We start from the raw sequence: 22,461 nt of genomic DNA on the forward strand, positions 1-22,461 counted from the left end.
TTTGTAAGGTTTCAAAGTGATTGTTCAGGCACAAAGACAGTAATGAACACATAAAAAAAATAATTCAACATCATTTCAATGGCACCGTTTAATTGCAAGTCTATCTTATCAAGAATGCATTCCACACAAAGTGGTGGTGAGCAGTTTGGCATTAGGCTACCTCTCTTCCTCAAGGCTATATATATTTTCCAGTAGATTGTGATATTGAAGCAGTCACAACCACGGCATTTTACGTCAAAAATAATTTCCATTGGAGGAATGTAGGAATGTACCGAATCCAAGATGGATTCAGCTGGATCCGGCCTTTTTTGATGGGGTTCGGTTTCGACCAAACTCGAGAGCACCAACCTTCTGCATGTGTAAGCGCAATGTGATTATATTGTCAATGTTTAAGAGAAGTTAAAGAAATGTTTTTACATTCTAGAATAAAAAAACACAATATTCCTTCAGCATGAAGTATCTCTATCCTACAGTGAAGAAAGAAAATACACTGTGCAATGGTTGTCACTGCATTATGTACTAGCTGTTGATCCGAGTAGGATTCGGTATTCTGTATTCTGTATTCTGTATTCAGCATTCAGTTTCAGATTCGAACGCATCTTAAAGGGACACTGTGTGAGATTTTTAGTTGTTTATTTCCAGAATTCATGCTGCCCATTCAGTAATGTTACATTTTTCATGAATACCACCACCATCAAATTCTAAGTATTCATTATGACTGGGAAAATTGCACTTTTGTGAAAGTGAAAAAGTGAAAGCCCATTGGGAAACTCCAACTCCCATTGTCATTGTGACACAGCACTCCACAGCACACAAGTGAACACTGCACACTGCACACAACGAAATTGCATTTATGCCTCACCCGTGCAAGGGGGCAGCCCTCAGTGGCGCCCCATGGGGAGCAGTGCGGTGGGACGGTACCATGCTCAGGGTACCTCAGTCATGGAGGAGGATGGGGGAGAGCACTGGTTGATTACTCCCCCCACCAACCTGGCGGGTCGGGAGTCGAACCGGCAACCTCTGGGATGCAAGTCTGATGCCCTAACCGCTCACCCATGACTGCCCTTTTTCGCCATTTTGTATTTCCAAAAATAGCCATTTTTAGCTGCAAAAATGACTCTACTTGGACCATACTAGAAAATATGTGTTTATTACTTAGAAAACTTTCATGTAAAGATCAAATTTGGCTATTGGCATCCCAGTTTCAATGAGCAGAGTAGTTGCAGTACCCTACGGTAGGCCTACATCATCGCTACAGTAGTTAGGAGATAAGCCAAGCATGTTCGCCTCCCCACTGCACCGTTTCCCATCCCCATGGCCACTATACAGTAGGCGGAGGGCCTATGCACTGTGTAGACTACTGTATGTCTGCGTCCATCCCTTTTCCCAAGAGGGCATTATAATGTGAAGTGACGAAAGTTGCTAAAATTACATCCCCACAGTTCATTTGCCGCTGTTGGTTTCCTTGCTCCTTTATTCTTTTCTTTTCTTTTCTTTTCTTTTCTTTTCTTTTCTTTTCTTTTCTTTTCTTTTCTTTTCTTTTACTTATATGGGTGTGTTACTGTATGTGCCCTCAGCTCTGAGGTGGAAAACGAATAAACTTCTTTCCCTCTTATGAGAGACAGATTATACAGTATGTGTGAAATCTTCTGTAAGTCCAACGAAAGGGCGTGCAGCATACTTATAATGGGCTGAGTTTCACTTCTGACAATTCTCACGGGTTATACAGTACAGTGAAAGTTTTTCCCTCCAGTGACAGATTTCATTTAATTGCTTTTGTATGCCATTCCTGGAAGTGATTGACGAGTATGACGAGGAGAGCGTGGATAAGGGTGGCGTGATGACGAGGCTGTACGTGCGTACGTACATGCTTGTAGTCTGGGGGTCGACTACGGTCACAGCTCTTCAGACCTGCATGGAAACCCTAAAACGACAGACACACCACAAATAAGGGGTAATCTCCACGAGCCCTTCTCTCTCTCTCTCTCTCTCTCTCTCTCTCTCTCTCTCTCTCTCTCTCTCTCTCTCTCTCTCTCTCTCCTCATAAGTCATCTCTTACATCTCACTTCCCTTTTTAATCAATGGCAGCTGTTCGCCCAGGGTCTTTGTCAAGGGGGGAAGCCTGTGGAAGCCTGCGGGACCCTGTGACGCAGGGAGAGGGGTGAGTGAGACAGCTAGACAGGGCGTTGTGCAGTGGGCTAATTACTAACAGCCCAGACTCTCGCTCAGTCAGTTTGGAGAGGCTGGAGATCAACCCCTGAATGTGTGTGCGTGTGCATGTGCGTGTGTGTGTGTGTGCGTGTGTGTGTGTGCGTGTGTGTGTGTGTGCGTGTGTGTGTGTGCGTGTGTGTGTGTGTGTGAGAGAGAGAGCTAGGCTGTGGCTTTTTTGCCACTGGACGGCTCACAATCCAACACCCCACCTCCACCTCCCTGAGCCTAGTCATGCTCTCTTCCGGTTTGCCCTTGAAGTGTGTCTTGTATCCCCAGAAACGCCTCCTTCCCCAGTGTAGTGGAAATACAGAGTGGTAAGTGTCAGCCCCCCACCCACTCCTCACATCACCCCGGATGTATGTGTATACGCACATGTAGCCTACCAGTATCATCACACACACACACACACACACCTACACACACAAACACGCACACACACACACACACTCACACACACGCATACACACACACACACACGCACACACAGGTACAGGTACAACCATGTACAAGCATGAAAACACACGGTAATCTGAAGAAGACTAGGTAATGAGACCGGTAAACATACAGAGATGCAGTGAGCAGCCGAGCAACACGTCTACAAATCCATCTGCGGCGGCTGTGTCGGTCTGCTGGGATCTACAGTACCAATGGTGTGTGTAGTCAGGGACGCCGGCTTAGGGCAAAGGGGTCAGGTGTCCCGGGGACCCAGGCCCAGGGAGAGAGGCTGCCCAGAATTGTATGTACTATATTAGGGGGCAGTGGTGTAGTCTACGTAGAACGCATGTGTACGGAGTATACCCACTTCTAAATTTCAGAGATTTCAGTATACCCACTTAAAATTGATTGATCCATTAGCACCAATAGCACAAATATATACAGTATACCCACCATAAAAAAGTAGACTACACCACTGTTAGGGGGCCTTTCAGATGACTTTGCCCCGGGCCCAGCCAAACCTGTCAGCGGACCCGTCTGTAATGCTGTAGTGGAACTAATACTGCCTGACATACAGTGCAGTGCAAGACTCACAGAGATATAGCGCGCCAGACGCATCAGGAAACACATATCCCCCCATGCCAGAGTGCTTTCACACATGACTAGAGGCATGTTCATCATGAGTAATACCATAAAAGAGATGTAGTGTAGCAGAGAGAGCGAGAGAGAGCGAGAGAGAGAGAGAGAGAGAGAGAGAGAGAGAGAGAGAGAGAGAGAGAGAGAGAGAGAGAAATTTTGGGGAGGGGAGAATGAAAGGGAGTGGGTGAGGGAGACAAATGGCGTTAAAACATCTTCTTACGTCTGTAATGCAGAGCTTCTGGGAAAGCTGGCCAGGGTTGAACAGTTCTCAAATGAGTAACAGTGACACAGCATTGGAGGACCACCCCATGGTCTGACTTTTTTTTTCGTCTGTAAAAATTGAAATGGGATCAACCACGTTTACAACCTCCGGAATTCTGGCCAGAGCTTTGTGATTCAAGACTTCAGATTTCGGGGGAAGCATCAAACTTGATCAAACATCAAAGAAATGTTTTACTGTACACCAATGCTGCAGTCGACTATCGTGCTGCCTTTTGCGGAAAGAGCAGACTTACCAACAATAGACCCTTAATATGTATGCACACATTTGGAAAAGACAACATTTGTTATGTGTAGGAAAAATATTTTGACCGGACAATACCATTGTATTTAGGTTTTTTTATACAGTATGTCCAGCGCTGTCTGGATGGTCAGGATGCTGGGTTTGGGTCCCCAGTTCATCCCATTTCCAAGTCAGTTGGAAATAATTTGGGTGGGGACTGGGGAGACATTAACCAGCACTGTCCTACACTCTTGCCAATTAGGCCTACGCTACACACAGCAGACCCTTTTATCCATAATGACTCACAAAACAGGTCATAGACAAGCTACAGATAAGATTTCAAGACTTCAATGAAGTTGCCAAAGAGCAGCGATGGTACAGGACGGTATTGGTGAGTGGAGTACATCAAAATATTGATCCCAGCGTCGCTTCAGGGAGACAAAGTCAAGTTTATGAGCAGTAACGCATCTGTGTCCACACTCTGAGGTAGACACAGATGTGGACCAAAATGAGCCCTAGACTCCTAGGATTCAACAATTTGTATTGGACAATTCTTCTTTGAAGTTCCAAAGCTACATTTTCAGTGGCACAGTGTTAACAAAGGTGAGCCACAACCATCACTCTATAGACTTTTTTCCACTGCCGGTTTTCTGGTTGGTCTACAGCTCGACGCAGCGCTACTCTCTCTCTCTCTCTCTCTCTCTCTCTCTCTCTCTCTCTCTCTCTCTCTCTCTCTCTCTCTCTCTCTCTCTCTCTCTCTCTCACACACACACACACACACACACACACACACACACACACACACACACACGCACAAGGCAAGGCAAGTTTATTTGTATAGTGCATTTCATACACAGGTGCAACTCAATGTGCTTCACAAAATTAACAAATAAAAAAAAAGGAAACAGGGAAGAAAGAAGGAAATAAATTAGACTCAAAGAACATTTAAAACATTAAGATAAAACATAAGGTAAAATAATAATGATGATAATAATAATAATAATGAAATAAAAAATAAAATAAACATAAACATAAAAATAAGAATGATAATTTAAGCTTGGGGAAAGCATCTGAGAACAGCTTTGTCTTGAGTCTAGATTTAAAGCTATCAATAGTGGGTACATTTTTTACGTCATCTGGAAGCTGGTTGCAAAGCTTTGAAGCATAGAAGCTAAAGGCTGTCTCTCCACACTTTGTTTTGACTTTTGGAATCACCAGCAAATTCTTCTCCGTTGACCTTAGTGACCTGGATGGTGCATACAGCTGAAAGATATCCAGTAGATATGTGGGTCCCATTCCATTTAATGATTTAAACACAAGTAGCATTGCCTTAAAATCAATTCTGTAGCTTACTGGGAGCCAATGCAGCGATCTTAAAATTGGAGTAATGTGGTCGAACTTCCTTGTTTTTGTAAGAACCCTTGCTGCAGCATTTTGTACGTTGAAGCTGTTTGATGGTCTTTTTGGGGAGGCCTGTAAGAAGACTGTTACAGTAATCAACCTTACTAGAAATGAATTATTAGCTTCTCCAGATCATGTTTAGACATAAGGCCCCTACATTTAAAGACGTTTTTTTATGTGATAAAATGCAGACTTAGTAATAGCTTTCATCATGTGACTATTAAAGTTTAGGTCACTGTCAACGAGGACCCCAAGATTTTTAACTGTATCCCTTGCTTTCAGTCCCTTCGTTTCAAGGATAGTAGCAATCTTTTGTCTCTCCTCTCTTTTCCCAAATATAATTACTTCAGTTTTATCTGTGTTCAGCTGGAGGAAATTGTGGTACATCCATTTGTTAATTTGGTCCATGCAATGATAGAGTGATTCAAGGGGGGTGTAGTCATTGGGGGACATAGATAAGTAGAGTTGGGTATCATCTGCATAGCTATGGTAATTTATGGAGTTATTCTCGATAATGTGTCCCAGTGGCAGCATATACAGATTGAACAGTAGTGGTCCCAGAATGGAGCCCTGGGGGACCCCACAGTTCAGAGACATCGGTGATGAGGTATGTCTTCCAATGGCGACAAAAAAAACGTATTTGTTGTAAGTACGATTTTAACCAGTTGATCACTATGCCTGTAAAGCCAACCCAGTGTTCCAGTCTATGTAGTACACACACACACACACACACACACACGCACGCACGCACGCACGCACGCACGCACACACACACACACACACAGTGTAGGTCTTACTTCCACTTACAGTATGTCACCACGTAGGGCCAGTTATAACCGGCACAATGAATTATGCCACCACATAGGGCCAGTTGTGTACTGCACAATGAATTCCTTACACCATTTTCATGCGTTTACAGACTGGGCCCCATCACTCACATCACGGCAACAGAAATATCAACAGGCAGCATCTCGCTTTCTTCACACTGACAGATCTTATGTCTTCGCCCGCAGGGTAGGTACCGGGTTGGAGGCACACTGATTTCTGGTTGGCTAGCTAGGAAAGCAATTAAGTAAAATTTGTGGACCAAAACAAAGATCACAGGCTTTCAATTTGGTCAACTTTCTGGAGTGCACAGTCACTTGAAGGTTAACTGTGCTGCTGGGAGCTGCTGAGACATTGCAAGACAGTAGGCCAATGTCCTTTGCATGCATTCAGAGAGACGATGTGCCTAATTTTTCTTTAAAAGGAAAAAGTTTACCGTCCACTTGTTTGACTATATGCTCTTTTATTCAGAGTGAACAACGGGATTCGCCTCATTAGATTGGCATTGAATTCCTGAAAGAACCTGATGACGCACAGCGGCAAAACGCGCTGGTCGCTCTGAATAAAAGAACATAAAGTCAAGCAAATGTGCGGTAAACTTTTTCCTTTTGAGGTATTGCATATTCCTGCATTGTCCAGGCAGCACCTGTGCATTGATCTTTGAACTTTTGCCTAATGTTTTTGTTGTTGAAATGCCGTCAAAGACAGTACACCTGGTTTTAACGATGTCTACTGCAAGACCAGACAAAGGACAGGGAGTAATGTCAATATTATGAATACAGTATACACCATGTTGACTAATGTAAAAAAAAATGCTCTATTTCGTGTATTTCATCGACCAACCATTGGCAGTGTATGTGTGTGCGAGCGTGCGTGCGTGCATGCGTGCCTGTGTGTGATGATGATGATGATGATGATGATGATGATACTCCAGATGACCACTGTCCTGATATGACCAAGGAAACTAAAAGACTATGAGTTTCATAACTTGGTAGGCTGTTTCTAAATGATACTTTCACATTTATTATTGCATGCTCCCCTGTCTGTCTGTCTTTCTGTCTGTCTGTCTGTCTGTCTGTCTGTCTGTCTGTCTGTCTGTCTGTCTGTCTGTCTATCTGGCTGTCTGGCTGTCTGGCTGTCTGCCTGGCTGGCTGCCCACCTGCAGGTCGCCTGCACAGGGTGGCACCACCCACACAGCATACTGCATGTATCAGGCATAGGCAAAGGCACACCACAAGCGAGGTCTTGCTCTTGGTTTGTGCTATTGTGTGTTAGATTGTTCACACTATCATCATGCCATTGTAGTATGTCTGAAGATTGCTAGGGGTCCGTTTCTCGATTCTTGTCGTTGCTAACCGTCTTAAGACCGACTTAAGACTGTCTTACCGTTCCCTTGGATTTAGTGCTGAGCGTTGCTGTCGAGAGAGAGTTGAGTCGCTTGTACAAAGGACTTTGCTAACGACGATAGCAAAGGCGCTTTCGAGAAACGGACCCCAGGTCATCATGATAGTCAACGGATCAAAGCTGCCGGTATGCTATTGGAGTCCCTTTGATTCATGGGTATGTTTCATCCAAAATTTCAAACATTTCATCCAAAATTCAGTTGTGGCTATAGGCCTTCATAAGCTGAGAATAGAGTCACCTGGCTAAGACGTGAATGTCTAATGACAAGTTTTTGAGACAGTGTAACTGCACTAGACGCAGTGTCCCCATTCTTAATCATCATATTGTGGGGAGGCCTAACTCCTTTAAAAAATATATTTTGAAAAAACAAAATGGTGGCATATGACATGAAGAGCTCTTAATCTATTCCTTAGTATTCCTTTATAAAATAAAACAAGTGCCTACTAGATTCCTCATAGCGTTTAAATCAGAGGTGGGCACTGTATCTAATTAAAAACACATAAATAAATGTAGTGGCATAAAAGATAACGTCACATAAAATGACATGATAATAAACACATTTCAGATGAGACAACAATGTGGCACTGTCATAACTCTTCTGGTTCATACAAACAAACAGCCATTTCAGTTCCACTAAAGACACGTTCGACAGCAGAATTGCCATTATTTATGTCTCTCTCACATTCTGTGACGTAATAGACACACACACCACTGGCCCCTCATGACAGCCGGGGCGACCATTAGCGGAAGACAAACGGCTAAATCATTCATCTTGCTGTTCTGAACTGGGACAATATGAAATAGGTCATCCTAAAGCGTAATCAGTGCGATTTGAATCAATATTCAGTGACATTGTGCAATTTCATGAGATGCAAACACAATTTTTCGTGGTTTTGTTTTTATATCATTGTTATGCGTATGAAACCAATCGGTTTAAATACACTTTTTAAATATGCCTATATATTTACATATAGCGAGTGGGGAGAGAGAGACGGGGAAGGATTGGCACATGTCCCGGGCCGGAATCGAACCCGGGTCCCCAGTGTAGTAGCCCAGTCCTACCGTTAGTCCACAACAGCCAGTTTAAATAACCTTAATACGTACAGCTAATAATGACACATGGCACAGCTAACCTTTTATTTGTTCACTTACCGTTTAAACTACCTAAAGTGCCATTAAGAATTGACTTGGTGGAGGTTTAAAGTCCATATTGCATATATTTTTTAATGTGATTTTGCACTATACTGTCCTGAATTCTCTCTGCTTTTTTTTACACCTCAGACAGCTTTTCTCCTCTTCATCATTATTACATAAATCTCCTGATGTATGGGAGACCAACAATTCTTTTCTACTGTATGAATGCTTTCATGTCCCCGTTGTGAGCGACAGGTCCATACATTAGTCAAACATCACCGACTAATGCAGATGTGAATGTCAGAGGAATCATTAACTCAAAACACAGATCAACGACAAAAAATATGAATGGAAACAATGGCCGTTAACGATATGGAATGACAAGGTTGGGTCCACCATTCCCTCAGTTTTTCCTTCAGTTCAGCCAGGTCAGGTGACTCAGGATAAATATAGGATTTTCTCTTTCAGATGTAAATACTTGATGTGGTGGTGCACACCTAAGAATTGTTTGCTCTCAGGGCCATAATAGGACCAGGAAGAGAAAAAAAAAGAAGAGAAGGGGGGAAATTGAAATGTAAGTCTATTATTATGTATAGGCCTATTACAGTGACGTGCAGTGAAGGGTATGGTAGGGTAGGCAGTAAATATAGAATATATATATATATATATATATATATATATATATATATAATTAACGGTGGGTTTCGGTCCTCCCCCAGAAAAAATGTATTTCTTAGAATGCAATTTCCTGCATTTTAACCAAATCTGGAGAGTCACTATCAGCTAAAAACTTTTACAAAAGACTAAAAACTTTGAACAAATAGTCCCCTTTCATGCAGATCTGAAATGTAACCGTGTGTGTGTGTGTGTGTGTGTGTGTGTGTGTGTGTGTGTGTGTGTGTGTGTGTGTGTGTGTGTGTGTGTGTGTGTGTGTGTGTGTGTGTGTGAGAGAGAGGGGGGGGCCTTGTGCCACAAGGTACAGTATGGTTTGAATAGGCAAATAGGCCTATTCACATAAACATGTTGATATGGTCTTCAATGTGCATTAGTAGGCCTATGTTTCTCTAAATACTGTAAATATAAAGTAGGCTATAAGATGCCATCAGTGCTTAACCACCACAGCTCTAATAACTAAATAAGTAAATAGGCTACAATATTTAGACATTTGAACATTGTCAGTAGACCTACATCTGAAACAATAAGTGAAAATGTATAATTTCAATTTCTTGAAAAGGCCAGCTACACTTATTTGTTTTGCCAAATTGCCAAATTAGCTCCAGGACCCATACTTTTCACACCTTTAAGGACCTGTAGGCCTACATTTTACAATAATAATTTAGAAAGCTACAACATTTTGGGGGAAAAGCTTTAACTTTTGGCTTTAGCAGTTGATTTTGTTGCTCTTCTGTTTATTCTGTTGCAAATGCCAGGGTGTTTCACATGGATGGAGGGTGGCACAGTGTAGCCTACTTTTGAAGATAAAATGTCTAGTTCACCAACTGTGAATCACACCATAGCATGTGAGGGGGAAACGATTTACATTTAGCAATTAACCAACCTAGGTAACAGCTCCTGCTTCACTGCCGCGTTTTGTGCTGATAATCAAACACTCACAGACAAGAAGGAAAGTAGGCAAGGGGGCGGATTGCTTGCAAACATGACCCGTGCATTCAGACAGTATCGAGTAAACCAACGAAACCACTTCTGAGACTCATTCTTGTGCGTGATAGTATTCTCAAACACTTCAAGCTACGGTTGTGCAAGGGTGTTTCAAATTAAGTCAAATTTGTGAGTGCGGAAGCACTCCGAGAAACCATCCCCAGTCAATCGTCCTGTTCCACGTTGATCTCGACTCGCACACCGCGCACTTCAAAAGAACGCAGCTGCACTTGCTAACAGGCTCCACACAACTCACGCATTGCGTAGTCATCATCATAATTAATTAGGGAAATGGAGTCATGTCGTACGCTCAAAAAACAATCTCGCGTCCATAATAACACACACACGGTCTATTCATGTCCACCACCACACAACCAATCTTCAATGTCAACACCCTGACAAACGGTGACAACAAAAGGCACCACGAAAAAACTTGAGCATGTTAATGTTAAAAGGCTACCCGCAGCATAATAATTAGATGAATCTTACCTTAAAGCAGAATCACAAGTAGGCTGTGTTTTTCATGCAAGCTAGTTCCATTAAAAGCCCGGGGTGGTTGACATGATGAAGACATTTTGTCTCAGTGCAAACTACTTGAAGCTGCTACCCATCTGATGTTGAATATTTCCACAATGCAGCGATTGCAAACGGCTCAGCTGTCTGTCACTTGAACCGTCTTTCTTGCTACTTCTCGGCATTTTTTAAAATAATAAAGACAAAAAGCCAAAGACTGCCATGTTTTCTTTCCGATACGGCTAGAGATTTGAACAAGCCTTGCCTTGCTAAATTGTTGCTATCATAGCTGCCTGTAGGGCAGAAATTGGCTACTACCTGAATTGTAACAATTTTTCATTTTGGGCGCTGTGATTGGCTCACATACTCCCGCCACAGAGTAAAGGCTCTGCTTTTAGTCCCATTGACAAGCTATGTGACAACTTAATACGCATGCGCAAACTTCTACATTGACAGCATTGAAGGCAGGGTAGGCAGAGGAAAAGCGAGCCTTACCGGGCTGCCTGGCTGGCATTCGAAAGCTCTGCTTTCAGCCTGTCTCTGCTACCAGCAGGGACTGCGCGTTGCCACGGCAACCTGCCCAAGCCTGAGCGCTTTGCTTCGTGCGATTACTTAGGTTTTTGATCGTTGTCCTGTGTATACTGTACTTTAAACAGCTCATAATTTATGCTGAATCAATGTTATTGTTGTGTAGGCCTATGTGAACTCTGAAGAATATTTTTTTAAACACGTGTTAGTTTTTATTTTTAAGACATTTATCCCAGGGTAGGCACTGCCTACCCTGCCTACCCTGACCGCACGTCTCTGGGCCTATTACAGTTAGACACATACAGTAGAATCGATGTTTACAATCACCTCACCATCCAAGCAATATGAAGAGTCTGTACTTAGGCAGGCCAGGAAAATAATTGAGGACCCAATCACATGTTCTGAATCCAGAGTATGAGCTGCCACCCACTGGCAGGCAATTCAGGGGTGCATTTCTCAAAAGCGTAGTTGTTAGCATTTAGCAACTTGGGTAGTTGCCAATGGGAAATTGCATTGCAACCAACAAAGTAGCTACCATAGTTAGCAACTACGCTTTCGTGAAATGCACCCCAGAGTGTAAGTGCAAGTTCCTGTGTCTGTGAACCGATTGAACACAGGTCATTAACAACTAGGCCTACCTTGTAATGCCCTGTATATGTAGGAGGCTACAAGATAGTATCTCTATGATGGCAATTTATGATGAATAATGTTTTTTTGGCGTCATGTGTATCAGTGTTGTCGTGTGTTATGTGACCGCTATGTATGTCCAAGACTAGTTTCATGCAGGACCAATAAAAAGAATCTTGAATCTTGATCTTGATATTTTTCAAGACTGGATGCAGCTGTGAGTTAGGGAGATCCTCTTGGCGTTGGTGGGTCGCTGCTTTGAATGTTCTCCTGCACTGTATCATTCATGGTCGAAGTGCCCCAGAGAAAGTCTTCTAATCCGCATCACTCCATGGACAATTTCATCTTTCTATTATTAGGTTGCGCTTTATAAAAGTGTCTTGGAGTCCCAGAGCCCACAGCATACCACTGAATCTAAAGACCCCCTCATGGTTTTGTAGATATTTAAAACAATATTGATTCTTGGATTCGTGGGAAGGACACACAATCCAGCATGGGTTTTTCAGCTCCAAAACAAAATGGCCGTTCCAATGTGTACTAAGGGAGTCCCATGAGATAGCTCTTGAGTCCTTTCTCTTGAGTTGGTTTTCCACATTTCCTCATACTGTATTCTTTGGAAATATTGTATAACTCTGTTTTTCAGGTCTTTCGTTCCTCTGCTTGTTGGAGTGAATGGGCACGCCTGGAGACATGAACATTGGGGGCCTGTCTGACTTAATAGGGTGTACTGTTGAGCAGGCCTAGTTGACAAGAGCATCCCTGAGGAGGTTGTCGAAATTCTCTGTAAACAAACATTTCTTGCCAGCCTTAATTTTTGTGTTAACACTGTGCCACCCTGTCAACCATGTATGACAGTTGGGGAGTTGCAGTAGTCTTTGATGTCATTACCAGAGATGGTCACATAGATTGCGTAATCCCAAATACGTCCAAACAAACCTTGTGTTGTCAAGCTGTTCTGTCGGACAGACCATAGCAAGTTTCGCAATGCAAAATGTTAACATTTCTCTACCAGTCTGTAATGCCCAATTATTTAAAATCAGTAATATCGAATTTCAAAACTTCGGATTGATTTTCATCGGCAGTCATGGGTAAGCGGTTAGGGCTTGTAGGCCAAAGGTTGCCTGTTTGACTTTCGTCACAATGACAATGGGAGTTTGAGTTTCCCAGATGGGCTTTCACTTCACTTTCACTTCAAATGTGTCTCATAATTATGTTGGCAGATCCTGACCACACATAATAATTCAGCAATACTTAATTACTCTTCATTGTGATTAAGGAGTGTAGTGAAGGGGAGTAGAGTTGCCCAGCTGGGACTCGAACCCAGAGCTTCTGAAGAAGTAAACTGGGGCTCTGACCGCTACTACACCAAAGAGCCAGGTTCATTGGCATGTTAGTCAGAACACACCCACAATTTACTACCCCAGAAGGTCTGAGTTCGAGTCCCAGCTGGGCAACTCTACTCCCCTTTGCTACAAGGAGGCTTTGTAACAGTTCCTGCATAAAGGGCTGTAATAGTCAAGTCCGGACATGAACTTGGACTTGTCTTGGAATCGCTAGTTGGATGTCTCTCTGTCTCTGCCTCTGGTCTTTATGGCTTTAGGACTTGCCTGAGTCTGTCTTAACTGTGTTTAGAACGCTGTCCATTATATATTCTAAGTGGAGCTTGATAACCCATTACCAGTTTATCTTCACATGCACGACATCTGTGTGCCCTTCAAACATTCAAGTTTTTGTCATTCATCAATGTCATTGATTTATACAAACTGACACATGACTCGGTTTTGACACTGACTAACTTTTTGGACTCAATCTTGTCTCAGACTGCTTAGAAGATTTTTGTTATTATTCAAAACGTTAACCCTGACTTATTAATCTTGTTGACATGAATAGTTATGGCCTATTGTTGTTGATAATATTATAGGCGTACATAAAGAAGAAGAAGAAGAAGAAGAAGAAGAAGAAGAAGAAGAAGAAGAAGAAGAAGAAGAAGAAAAAGAATACGAAATGAAAATAGAGCCTACCTAATTTTGCATGTGCATCTGCACGTTCTCGTAATGTTTTGGAACCCCCCCCCCCCACACACACACACACACACGCCAGCCTAGTTACATAACATCTTCTTTCCCTTATGTGCAATCCTTTCACTGCTTATGTCTGCAGAGTCTTACGACAGATGCACAAAGCAGCGTTTTCTTCCACAATAAATCGTCAAGGGAATAAACACTGGGCAGAAACGCCCAATTGCTGGGTCATAAAATATATGTGTATGGGGAAACACAGTGACAGACAGCGTTGACTAAGTGCTGTCAAGTCTGACAATTGTGGTGGGTGTCACTAAACACTCACACAGAGCCAAACCCCAAGGAGGGTCCTCAGACGTCAACAGTGCATTGCTGGGCCAGTGGACCAGCCTTTGGCATACAGTACAGCCACTTGGACTTTCACATCTTGATAATTTTTTAGTGCTTTTCCATGAGATTTTTTTTTCATGTCATTACAGATGACCCCATCAAACACAGACATTGTTGACATCTATATTTCCATAAACGTCTTCATCAGGATACCACATCTTGAGCAGGGGTTGGGGTGGGGGTGTATTCCACCTACTAGTTAGGTCAACACAAGATATCCTCGTGCTGTATAGATGTCAGTAAGATCCCCTTTGCTCTGTTACGCAACATCGGCTGGGTTCAAGAAACTGTAGGCTTTCTGAAGGTCAATATTTCATAATTCACAAGATTTTGTACTTTTCACCTTCAGGGTCCTTCTATAGAGATGTTATTTGTCCAGCTGACAGATTCATTATTCGCTGGCGGTTTTCTTTTGGATCTGAAGTGAGTACAGTATAATGGGTGCTCTCAATGTCTTTTCATGAGTGGACACCACACCACACCCTAATGAGAAAGTCGCTATTTTTTACATTAGATCCTTCATTGGGGGGAAAAAACTGTCACACAATATCAACCCTTAACACATGCCATTCACCATTGGAACGCTGTAATAGTCACTGAAAAAACTTAACTACCATAGTACTAGGTACACCACTATGACAGTGCACAGGGCCTTTACATAACGACTGGGTCATTGCCATTCTGGTAACAGCTAATGTATAACAGGGGCTGTGTCTATACTGGGTTAAAGTGACCCATTACTATTGGCAGGTTTAAGATAAGGCATGTTGGTTTTTTTTCTAAATAACCTAAAGATTATCTGGTACGTAAACGAGACTTGAACAGAATAGAATAGAATAGAATAGAATAGAATAGAATAGAATAGAACAGAATTTGTGGCACACAGGTTTTGGCAGAATCACTGATCTGCTACACACATGGCCAGTTACTTGTTGCTGAAAAAACTGTGAAACAATCCTACGCTCATTAAAAACTCACTATAGGAGTGAGCTCACTATAAGACCTTATATGCAGTTTTGGTCTGATGATTAGCAAGTTAGTCTATGGGTCGTAAGTTAAATTTCCATACAGGAAAGAAAAGGACAGCGTGGTGAATATCCAGTCTGAAATGTTTTTATTGATGGACCATAATGGTAAACACAATGAAACTTCGTATCAATACGCCATTTGTAATGTCTCTGAGCAGTATCCAAATAAATAGTAGCAAAGTGTGCCTTTCTAGCATCAATGAAAAAGTCTGTTTATTTGGACACGAATGGGCATTCTTTTTTTTTGATAGCCTTTTTTTATAGTGTTTCAAGGTTTCCATTTGTAAATAAGCATGTGTCTATTTCTTCACAATAGATCATCAGTTTTAATGTAAACAAAAGTAAGGCAGACGAACATCATTTCACTGGCAAAACAAGTCAGAATTTCAGAAGACAATCCGTGGTCTTAAATCATTTGATCACTTGGCAACTAAAGTGTCAACTTTGTAAAGCACCTGAGAACTTACACCATTAATGCAATTAACATCTCAGACTTGTCATGATATCCACTTACCATACGTGACCTTATAGTGTGTGTGTGTGTGTGTGTGTGTGTGTGTGTGTGTGTGTGTGTGTGTGTGTGTGTGTGTGTGTGTGTGTGTGTGTGTTTGTGTATGTGTGTGTGTTTGTGCGTGCGTGCATGCGTGCATACATTCATGCATGCGTGTGTATACTGTATGTGTGAGCATTCACGCACCATGTGTTCTCAGGCAGGTGTGGCGGGGTGCATTGAGGAAGCTTTGGCTCCCTATCGCGTCTTTGGGATTGCGTCTTTTATCTGTCCGCATAACAAGATACATTGTGTGCCAACATGATTCCATGGAAGTGCTGTAGATCCTGCAGAGTAGTATCAACTGGCCCAAATAGTAATGATGTGCTACATCTTCCATATTATCATAAATACACAATGAGCATACATTGTCAGTAGTCAGAAAGAGAAAGGTCCCTCACATTGATGAGGGAAAAGTAAATAAACAAAGGACTGTGCAAAATGAGACACCAAAACACCCAGATAATGCTTGCCAGACTCTTAGTGCTGGTTCAGTCTGAATCAAACCCATTTTGGGGATTTAGGACATTACCTTAGATTCAGTGTAACAAACTAGGCAGCAACATCATACACTTCATGCAAAGGCATTTAAATAAATAATAACAGTTTCAAATATCACATTTCAACATGCACAATAAATAAAACAAAACGTTGCACACAGAGAACATTAAGACAATCATCATTCAAATGCTTTCCATGGGTTTCCTTCAGTACAAAAATATATTATTGCATTGTATATCGATCCTTTGGTATGCTAAAAATCCACTTCCTTCTTGGCACATTAAAAAATATCTAATTATTTACACAAACAAATATATATTATATTTCATTAAGTCTCTTGACCCATCAAACAGTGTAACGTTTAGACCTCTAGCGAGTACGAACTTGATCGCTTTCGACAGACCCTGAGGAACACCATCCAGTACAACGCCACCATCAGCGTCCAGTAGCACACGTAGGCTATGGAGCCAAACACCACGAACTTCAGCTCCTCCTGCTTGGCCTCCGTCCTCCAGTCCTGCAGCGTCTCCCGGTAAACCGTGTAGCACAGGCCGCCCAACAAGATGGACGCCCATATGGACAGGGGCAGCAGCGGGATGTAGTTGCCCACGATCTTCTTCCTGCCCGAGGTGCCCCAGCTGCTCTTGTTCATGGTGATGATGGCAAAGTACTTGGCGGGCAGCAGGCTGGTCATGTACAGGGCCGAGTAGAGGGACATGAAGACCATGATGGGGCTCCGGCGCAGGAGACAGGCGTAGGCTGCCTTCACCAGGCCGATGAGCTGGATGCAGCAGAGCACCCAGATGATGTCCCACAGCGTGCCCGTCCAGAAGAGCTTGATGATGGTGGCCGTGACGAAGAAGGGGAAGATGCCCGACACGATGGACTCGTAGGTCATCCACAGGTGGTGCTTGTGCCACCACATGGCGTTGAAGAGCCACTCGCGGAAGTAGGACTTGGTCCAGCGCGTCTGCTGGTTCAGCCAGCGCAGGAACTGCTTCGGCGTCTCTGTGTAGCACTTGGAGCGGCTGGTGTATCTGCGGGGAAACACACGCACACGCGCGCACACACACACACACACACACACATTAGCTACTGAAAAAAAAGGTCATTTTTGTTACAATGACCTGAAAGGAGTTTCAATTGGCTATGAAATGGAGGAGTAAAGATTCAGTCATGATAATAATAATCGTCCCCCTCTCTATTCAAGAATAGCTGCGCCATCTGCAATATCTCTTACAGCTTTCGTACGATGCACAGTGGTTGTGCAATTGATTGGCCCGAAATGACAATGATAATTATGATCGACCCAACACACTGTGTCCTACAATTACAACAAAAATTACTGTATGCTACAAAGCAAAATTCAATTCTTGAATGAGCTATACACTACTCTGCAGGCTCATGTTAGCAGTTAACAGACGGTAAGAGAAAATTATATCAATGATGTCCAGTCCTTCACAGTAAGCACAGTGATGCAACACATAAAGGGTATTCTGGGACCAAATGCACTCTAGATGTTAAATTGACTCTGTACTGCATTTCTTTTCACTATTAGTCAGGGAAGTCGACAGGGGGGAACAAAGGGGTCACTTATCCCGGGCCCTGAGAGAGAGGGGGGCAAAATTTGATCCTCAGTACATTGTATTTATGGGGTTTGGGACCCTTTCAGATATCTTTGTCTTGGGCCCAGCCAAAGCTGTCAGCGGCCGTGCTATTAATGATACTCACTTAGTGGCGTAGCCCATGCTCAACATGCGATTGGTGAGGTGGCGGTCGTCTCCAAACGTACAGTGAGTGCCGAGGAATTTCTGGTTGTACCAAGACTCCAGAAACTGCTGCAGAAGATCGTTGCGGTAAAGGCCTGCAGATATGAAGATGCACAACCGAGAAGGCACACGTGAGTAACGGCATTCAAGAGTTCAAGAATTCCGTTTGTAAAATTCAGAATTTAAGTCAAGTGTTTTATCATGGTTGCATATTAAATACAGGGGCATGGCAAACCGATAAACTGCATTAAACACTTTTTACTGCTGCCTGCCGCTTTTACCGCTTCCTTCCTATATAATGTATGGTGAATTCAGGTAAATTGGGCCACTTTGGGCCATTCGCTTATATGCAAAAAAAAAACAAAAAAACAAGGTGGTCCAATTTACCTGAATTCACCATACCGACTGACAGCCTTTTCACTGCATGTCCCACTTTACCTCGCTAATTATGTAGCTACTTAACAAACAAATATTCCTGTATCCTTGCAATGAATGATCTAAGACAAACAATAAAAGTAAACAGTAATCAATGTGCAGTGTTTTATGAATGTTCACATTTGGATTCAACTGACCTGCCTGCCTCACACACATGTACCCGCATAATTGCAGGCTTGTGCACACAGGGACTCTCATGAACATACATCTAATACACCAGTGTTTCCCAACCAGGGGTACGTGTACCACTAGGGGTACGCGACCACACCTCAGGGGGTAAGCGGAAAAATGTGATAACGACAATTGAATAGAGTATAGTCATACTGGGATAAAGGAATATATAGAGAGCATGTGATAGTATTCACGGTACAACAAAAAGGCTTAGGGGGTACGCGAGTCAGAAAAGGTTGGGAAACACTGTACTACACTAATGCTTGAGCTGCCCTAGTCCCAGGCCAGACTCTTGACATGATGTGTATGTGTGTGTACTTAGCTGAAAAAAAAGCCCAACTTTGCATCTGCACTTGTTGTTTTGTATATTTCCTGTGCACTTCCTATCTGCTAGTGATGTTGGCTATGATTATGTCCTCAATTGTGAGTCGCTTTGGTTATAAAGCCAAATGCAAATGCAATGTAATGTAACTGTCTTTCTTTACAATCAATTAAATCCGAACCAGGGGCGGAGGTATAGGGGGGCAAGGAGGGCATGTGCCCCAGGGCCCAAGGTCCTCCCACATTGGTGATAGGGGCCCTTTTTTGACCTTCATATGCTGTTTGGGGGGGCCTACTAGTGTTTTGCCCTGTGGCCCAGTGTACAATAGTTCCGCCACTGATCCGAACCCAACGTGTGCCCGACGTCTTACCGAGGGGGCCGCTGATGCAGGAGACGCAGTCGAAGAAGGACTGGCAGGAGCGCTCGATGTTGAAGGCCATCCAGTAGCGCAGGCCGCTCATGAAGCTGACGTAGGAGTCCTTCTCGTTGAGGATCATCACGTCGCCCCCCACCGCCCCGTACTTCTGGTCACTCTCCAGCACCTTCACCAGCTCGCACGTGGCCAGCGGGTCCAGCTTGGTGTCCGAGTCACACACCTGAGGAGGGCAGGGTCGCATCACAGTGGGGGAGGGGGGAATAGTGGGAAGGAGGGATAGAGGGAGGAGAGGGGGGGGGGACAGACAGACAGACAGACAGACAGACAGACAGACAGACAGAGAGTCAGGCAGAGCGAATGAGAAATGAGACAGAGAGAGAGAAGGAATGAGAAAGAGGGGGACAATAAAAATTGAGTAAAATTGTAATTATAAAATATAATTATAAAATTGAGTGCATGTATTTTGAAAGACATTGGCAAGTAGACAGGTTGAAACATACACATGTGTTTAATATATATATAAAACGAGTGGTTAATTTAACTGCTTTACAATTGACTACTGACTACGACACCCACTGTGACACCTGAGTACCATCTCCCATCCCTCCAACTCACCTGTATGTAGTCCACGGAGGAGCCCAGGGCCTTGAAGGCGGTGTACATGACCTCCCGCTTTCCGCCCCACTTCTGCATGATGCAGACGCATCTCTTGTTCTGGATCAGCTCCTCCACCTCCCTTCTCTGGAAGTCCTCCTGCCACAGCCCGGCGTCCGCCGCATCCAGCTCTGAAGACGCGGTGGAGCCGCCATCCCCACCCCCAGTCTCCTGTCCAGCACCACCGCCGCCGCCGGCGGCCTGGGGATTCCAGGTGTGGTAGTTGTTCTGCCAGATGTAGCAGCCGGGCTCCTGGTCGGCGAAGACCTCCTTGAACATATCCATCATGTACAGGTCGTCCTCCGAGTTGCCGTCAATCACCATGATGACGCGCATGAGGTGCTCGGGGTATTGGAGCGCGCGCACCGAGGTCAGGCACTCGCGCAGGTACTCGGGGTCCTCCTGGTAGGCGGAGATGGTGAAGCCCACGGTGCGCGTGTAGGAGCATGGTTTGTGGCGGCGCGCGGCCATGCGCCGGTGCTCGATTAGGGCGAACAGGCTCTGGATGAGCACGTGCACGCTGAGCAGCAGCCCGTAGAAGCCGAAGGAGATGATACCGTACGGGGAAGTGGCGATGGGGAAGCCGGCCACGTAGGCCCAGATCATCACACCGAGCACGATCAGGGCGAACGTGAAGGTCAGCGTGGCACGCACTATTGTGCCCGCTTTCCTGAGCAGAGGCTTCAACTTCATTGTCACACCTGAATGACATTTGAGGCAATGGGAGAAGAGAAAAGACATAGGCTACATAATCAAGTTGAGGATTCACATCACAAGAACGCAAAGTACATGATGTTGATAATGGTGGTATTATGTGTCGACCTAAGTATGCATCATTATGCAATTATGGTTTAATGTCAAGACACCTTTCGATGCATTGCCAGGAAAATGATTGCATTGAAAACATGTGCGTATACCTGAAAACCAGGTATGGCCAGATGGATTAGGTTATAATACGATTTGATTGACAGGCATATAATCTGATCCGATGAGAATGGTTGGGAGGCATTCCTTTTCAATGATTCTCAAACAAATAGCCTAAAGAATGTAATTGTTCTATTTATGAATATTTGTAAATTGATACAATGACCTTAAATAACAGGTTCACATAGGTTATTCAATTACAGGGTAAAATGGAGAGAAAAGAAAACAAATAGGCCTACACATAATGTTTATTTAAATATAGCTTACCCTTCTGTAGTTGAGAGCAAAGTTCCGAAAACTTCCACGGGCTCCTTATTTCGCCCCTTTTCTTGTAGCGACTACCACATGTGTGCGGGGTCATTTTATATGAGGTCCATAAAACACGCCCATGTATTTTACTCCCAGCCTTGTGTGAGCTGTCCCATTCAGGGGAAATACTTTTCCAGCACTACTGCTCTACGCAGCCATGGAGAACAGTCAAACATCTGGGCAGCTACGTCATCACAGTCATTCACCACAAGTTCAATGAAGAGAGGTTTGGATTGGACATATTGTGGGCTATTTGATTTATGAAAGAAATTATCAAGACTTCTGATGTTGATTTAGATACACGCGCTTCAATTACGCATGGTTTCGACATAATAGCCTAATTTTCATTTCCCCCTAAATGCATAAAGCATTAACTGTGATCATATTCAAAGTCAATTTTAACCTCTGATCCTAAATCAAGCATAGCCCGAGCTATGGAAAAGACGGAGCTTATTTTTCATTCCAGATTTCGATTCAAAATGCAAAGACTTCTGGCATAGCTGTTCAAGACAGTCGTTATTCATTCGCCATTTCTAATTTCTCACGCAAAAATCACTTAGGCCTAAGAAATGTAAGCTCTTACCATGACAGTATTTTTATAATCCATCTCAATTGTTAGGACAAAGCAGGTCTACATTGACAAAAAATATTTTGAACTTGATGATCTCTCTGCCGAAATGCCTGAAGGTAGGCTATGTGTCTCCGGTTTTAATGTAGGCCTATAGGCTGTGTCGCGGGCCAGAACATTTATTTTCAATGCATAGCCTAAATGCGGCTTCACCTGTCATTTCATTTGATGATGAAAAAAGTGGTAGGCTATAGCCTAATCTTTGCTTTAGTGCCACAGTTCAATGACGAGGGGACTCAGTAGGCCTAAGGACGATAAATCACAGGCTACGGCCGCGGGGCTCTTACTCCCTCTAGTGTGGAGCGACATGTGGTGTAGGATTTCTTATGTCTCTTTTTTAGCCATATACTGTATGTTGTAACTTGTAGCCATGATGTAATGCGCTAGACCTACCTCAGTCTCCAGAGTAGCCTATGTGGTTGCAAAGTTTCCGATTGTTCCACATAGGGCCTATAGGATTATGAGTTTGTGAGTACAACCCCAGTTTTTCCATTTAAAATAGGAA

General features: G+C 43.5%; 1 protein-coding gene across 1 annotated transcript; it reads right to left on the reverse strand.

Annotated features, from left to right (window-relative positions):
- Nucleotides 1-16,139: 16,139 nt before the first annotated feature.
- has1 (hyaluronan synthase 1) lies at nucleotides 16,140-20,788 on the reverse strand. The gene is made up of 4 exons (XM_063198100.1): nucleotides 20,057-20,788; nucleotides 19,436-19,661; nucleotides 18,100-18,232; nucleotides 16,140-17,405 (listed from the first exon to the last, which is right to left on the reverse strand). The coding sequence occupies exons 1-4, from the start codon at nucleotides 20,786-20,788 to the stop codon at nucleotides 16,730-16,732; spliced, it is 1,767 nt and encodes a 588-aa protein (XP_063054170.1). The 3' UTR covers nucleotides 16,140-16,729.
- Nucleotides 20,789-22,461: the final 1,673 nt, after the last annotated feature.

Source organism: Engraulis encrasicolus, chromosome 5 (genome assembly GCF_034702125.1).
Source record: "Engraulis encrasicolus isolate BLACKSEA-1 chromosome 5, IST_EnEncr_1.0, whole genome shotgun sequence".
NCBI lineage: Eukaryota > Metazoa > Chordata > Actinopteri > Clupeiformes > Engraulidae > Engraulis > Engraulis encrasicolus.

Excerpts from the sequence above, each read along its gene's own strand:
- has1 (XM_063198100.1), bottom strand. The coding sequence starts at position 20,788 with ATGAAGTTGAAGCCTCTGCTCAGGAAAGCGGGCACAATAGTGCGTGCC. Across the intron at positions 18,233-19,435 it reads CTGCATCAGCGGCCCCCTCG|GCCTTTACCGCAACGATCTT; the intron begins GTAAGACGTCGG and ends TCATATCTGCAG. Across the intron at positions 17,406-18,099 it reads AGCATGGGCTACGCCACTAA|ATACACCAGCCGCTCCAAGT; the intron begins GTGAGTATCATT and ends GTTTCCCCGCAG.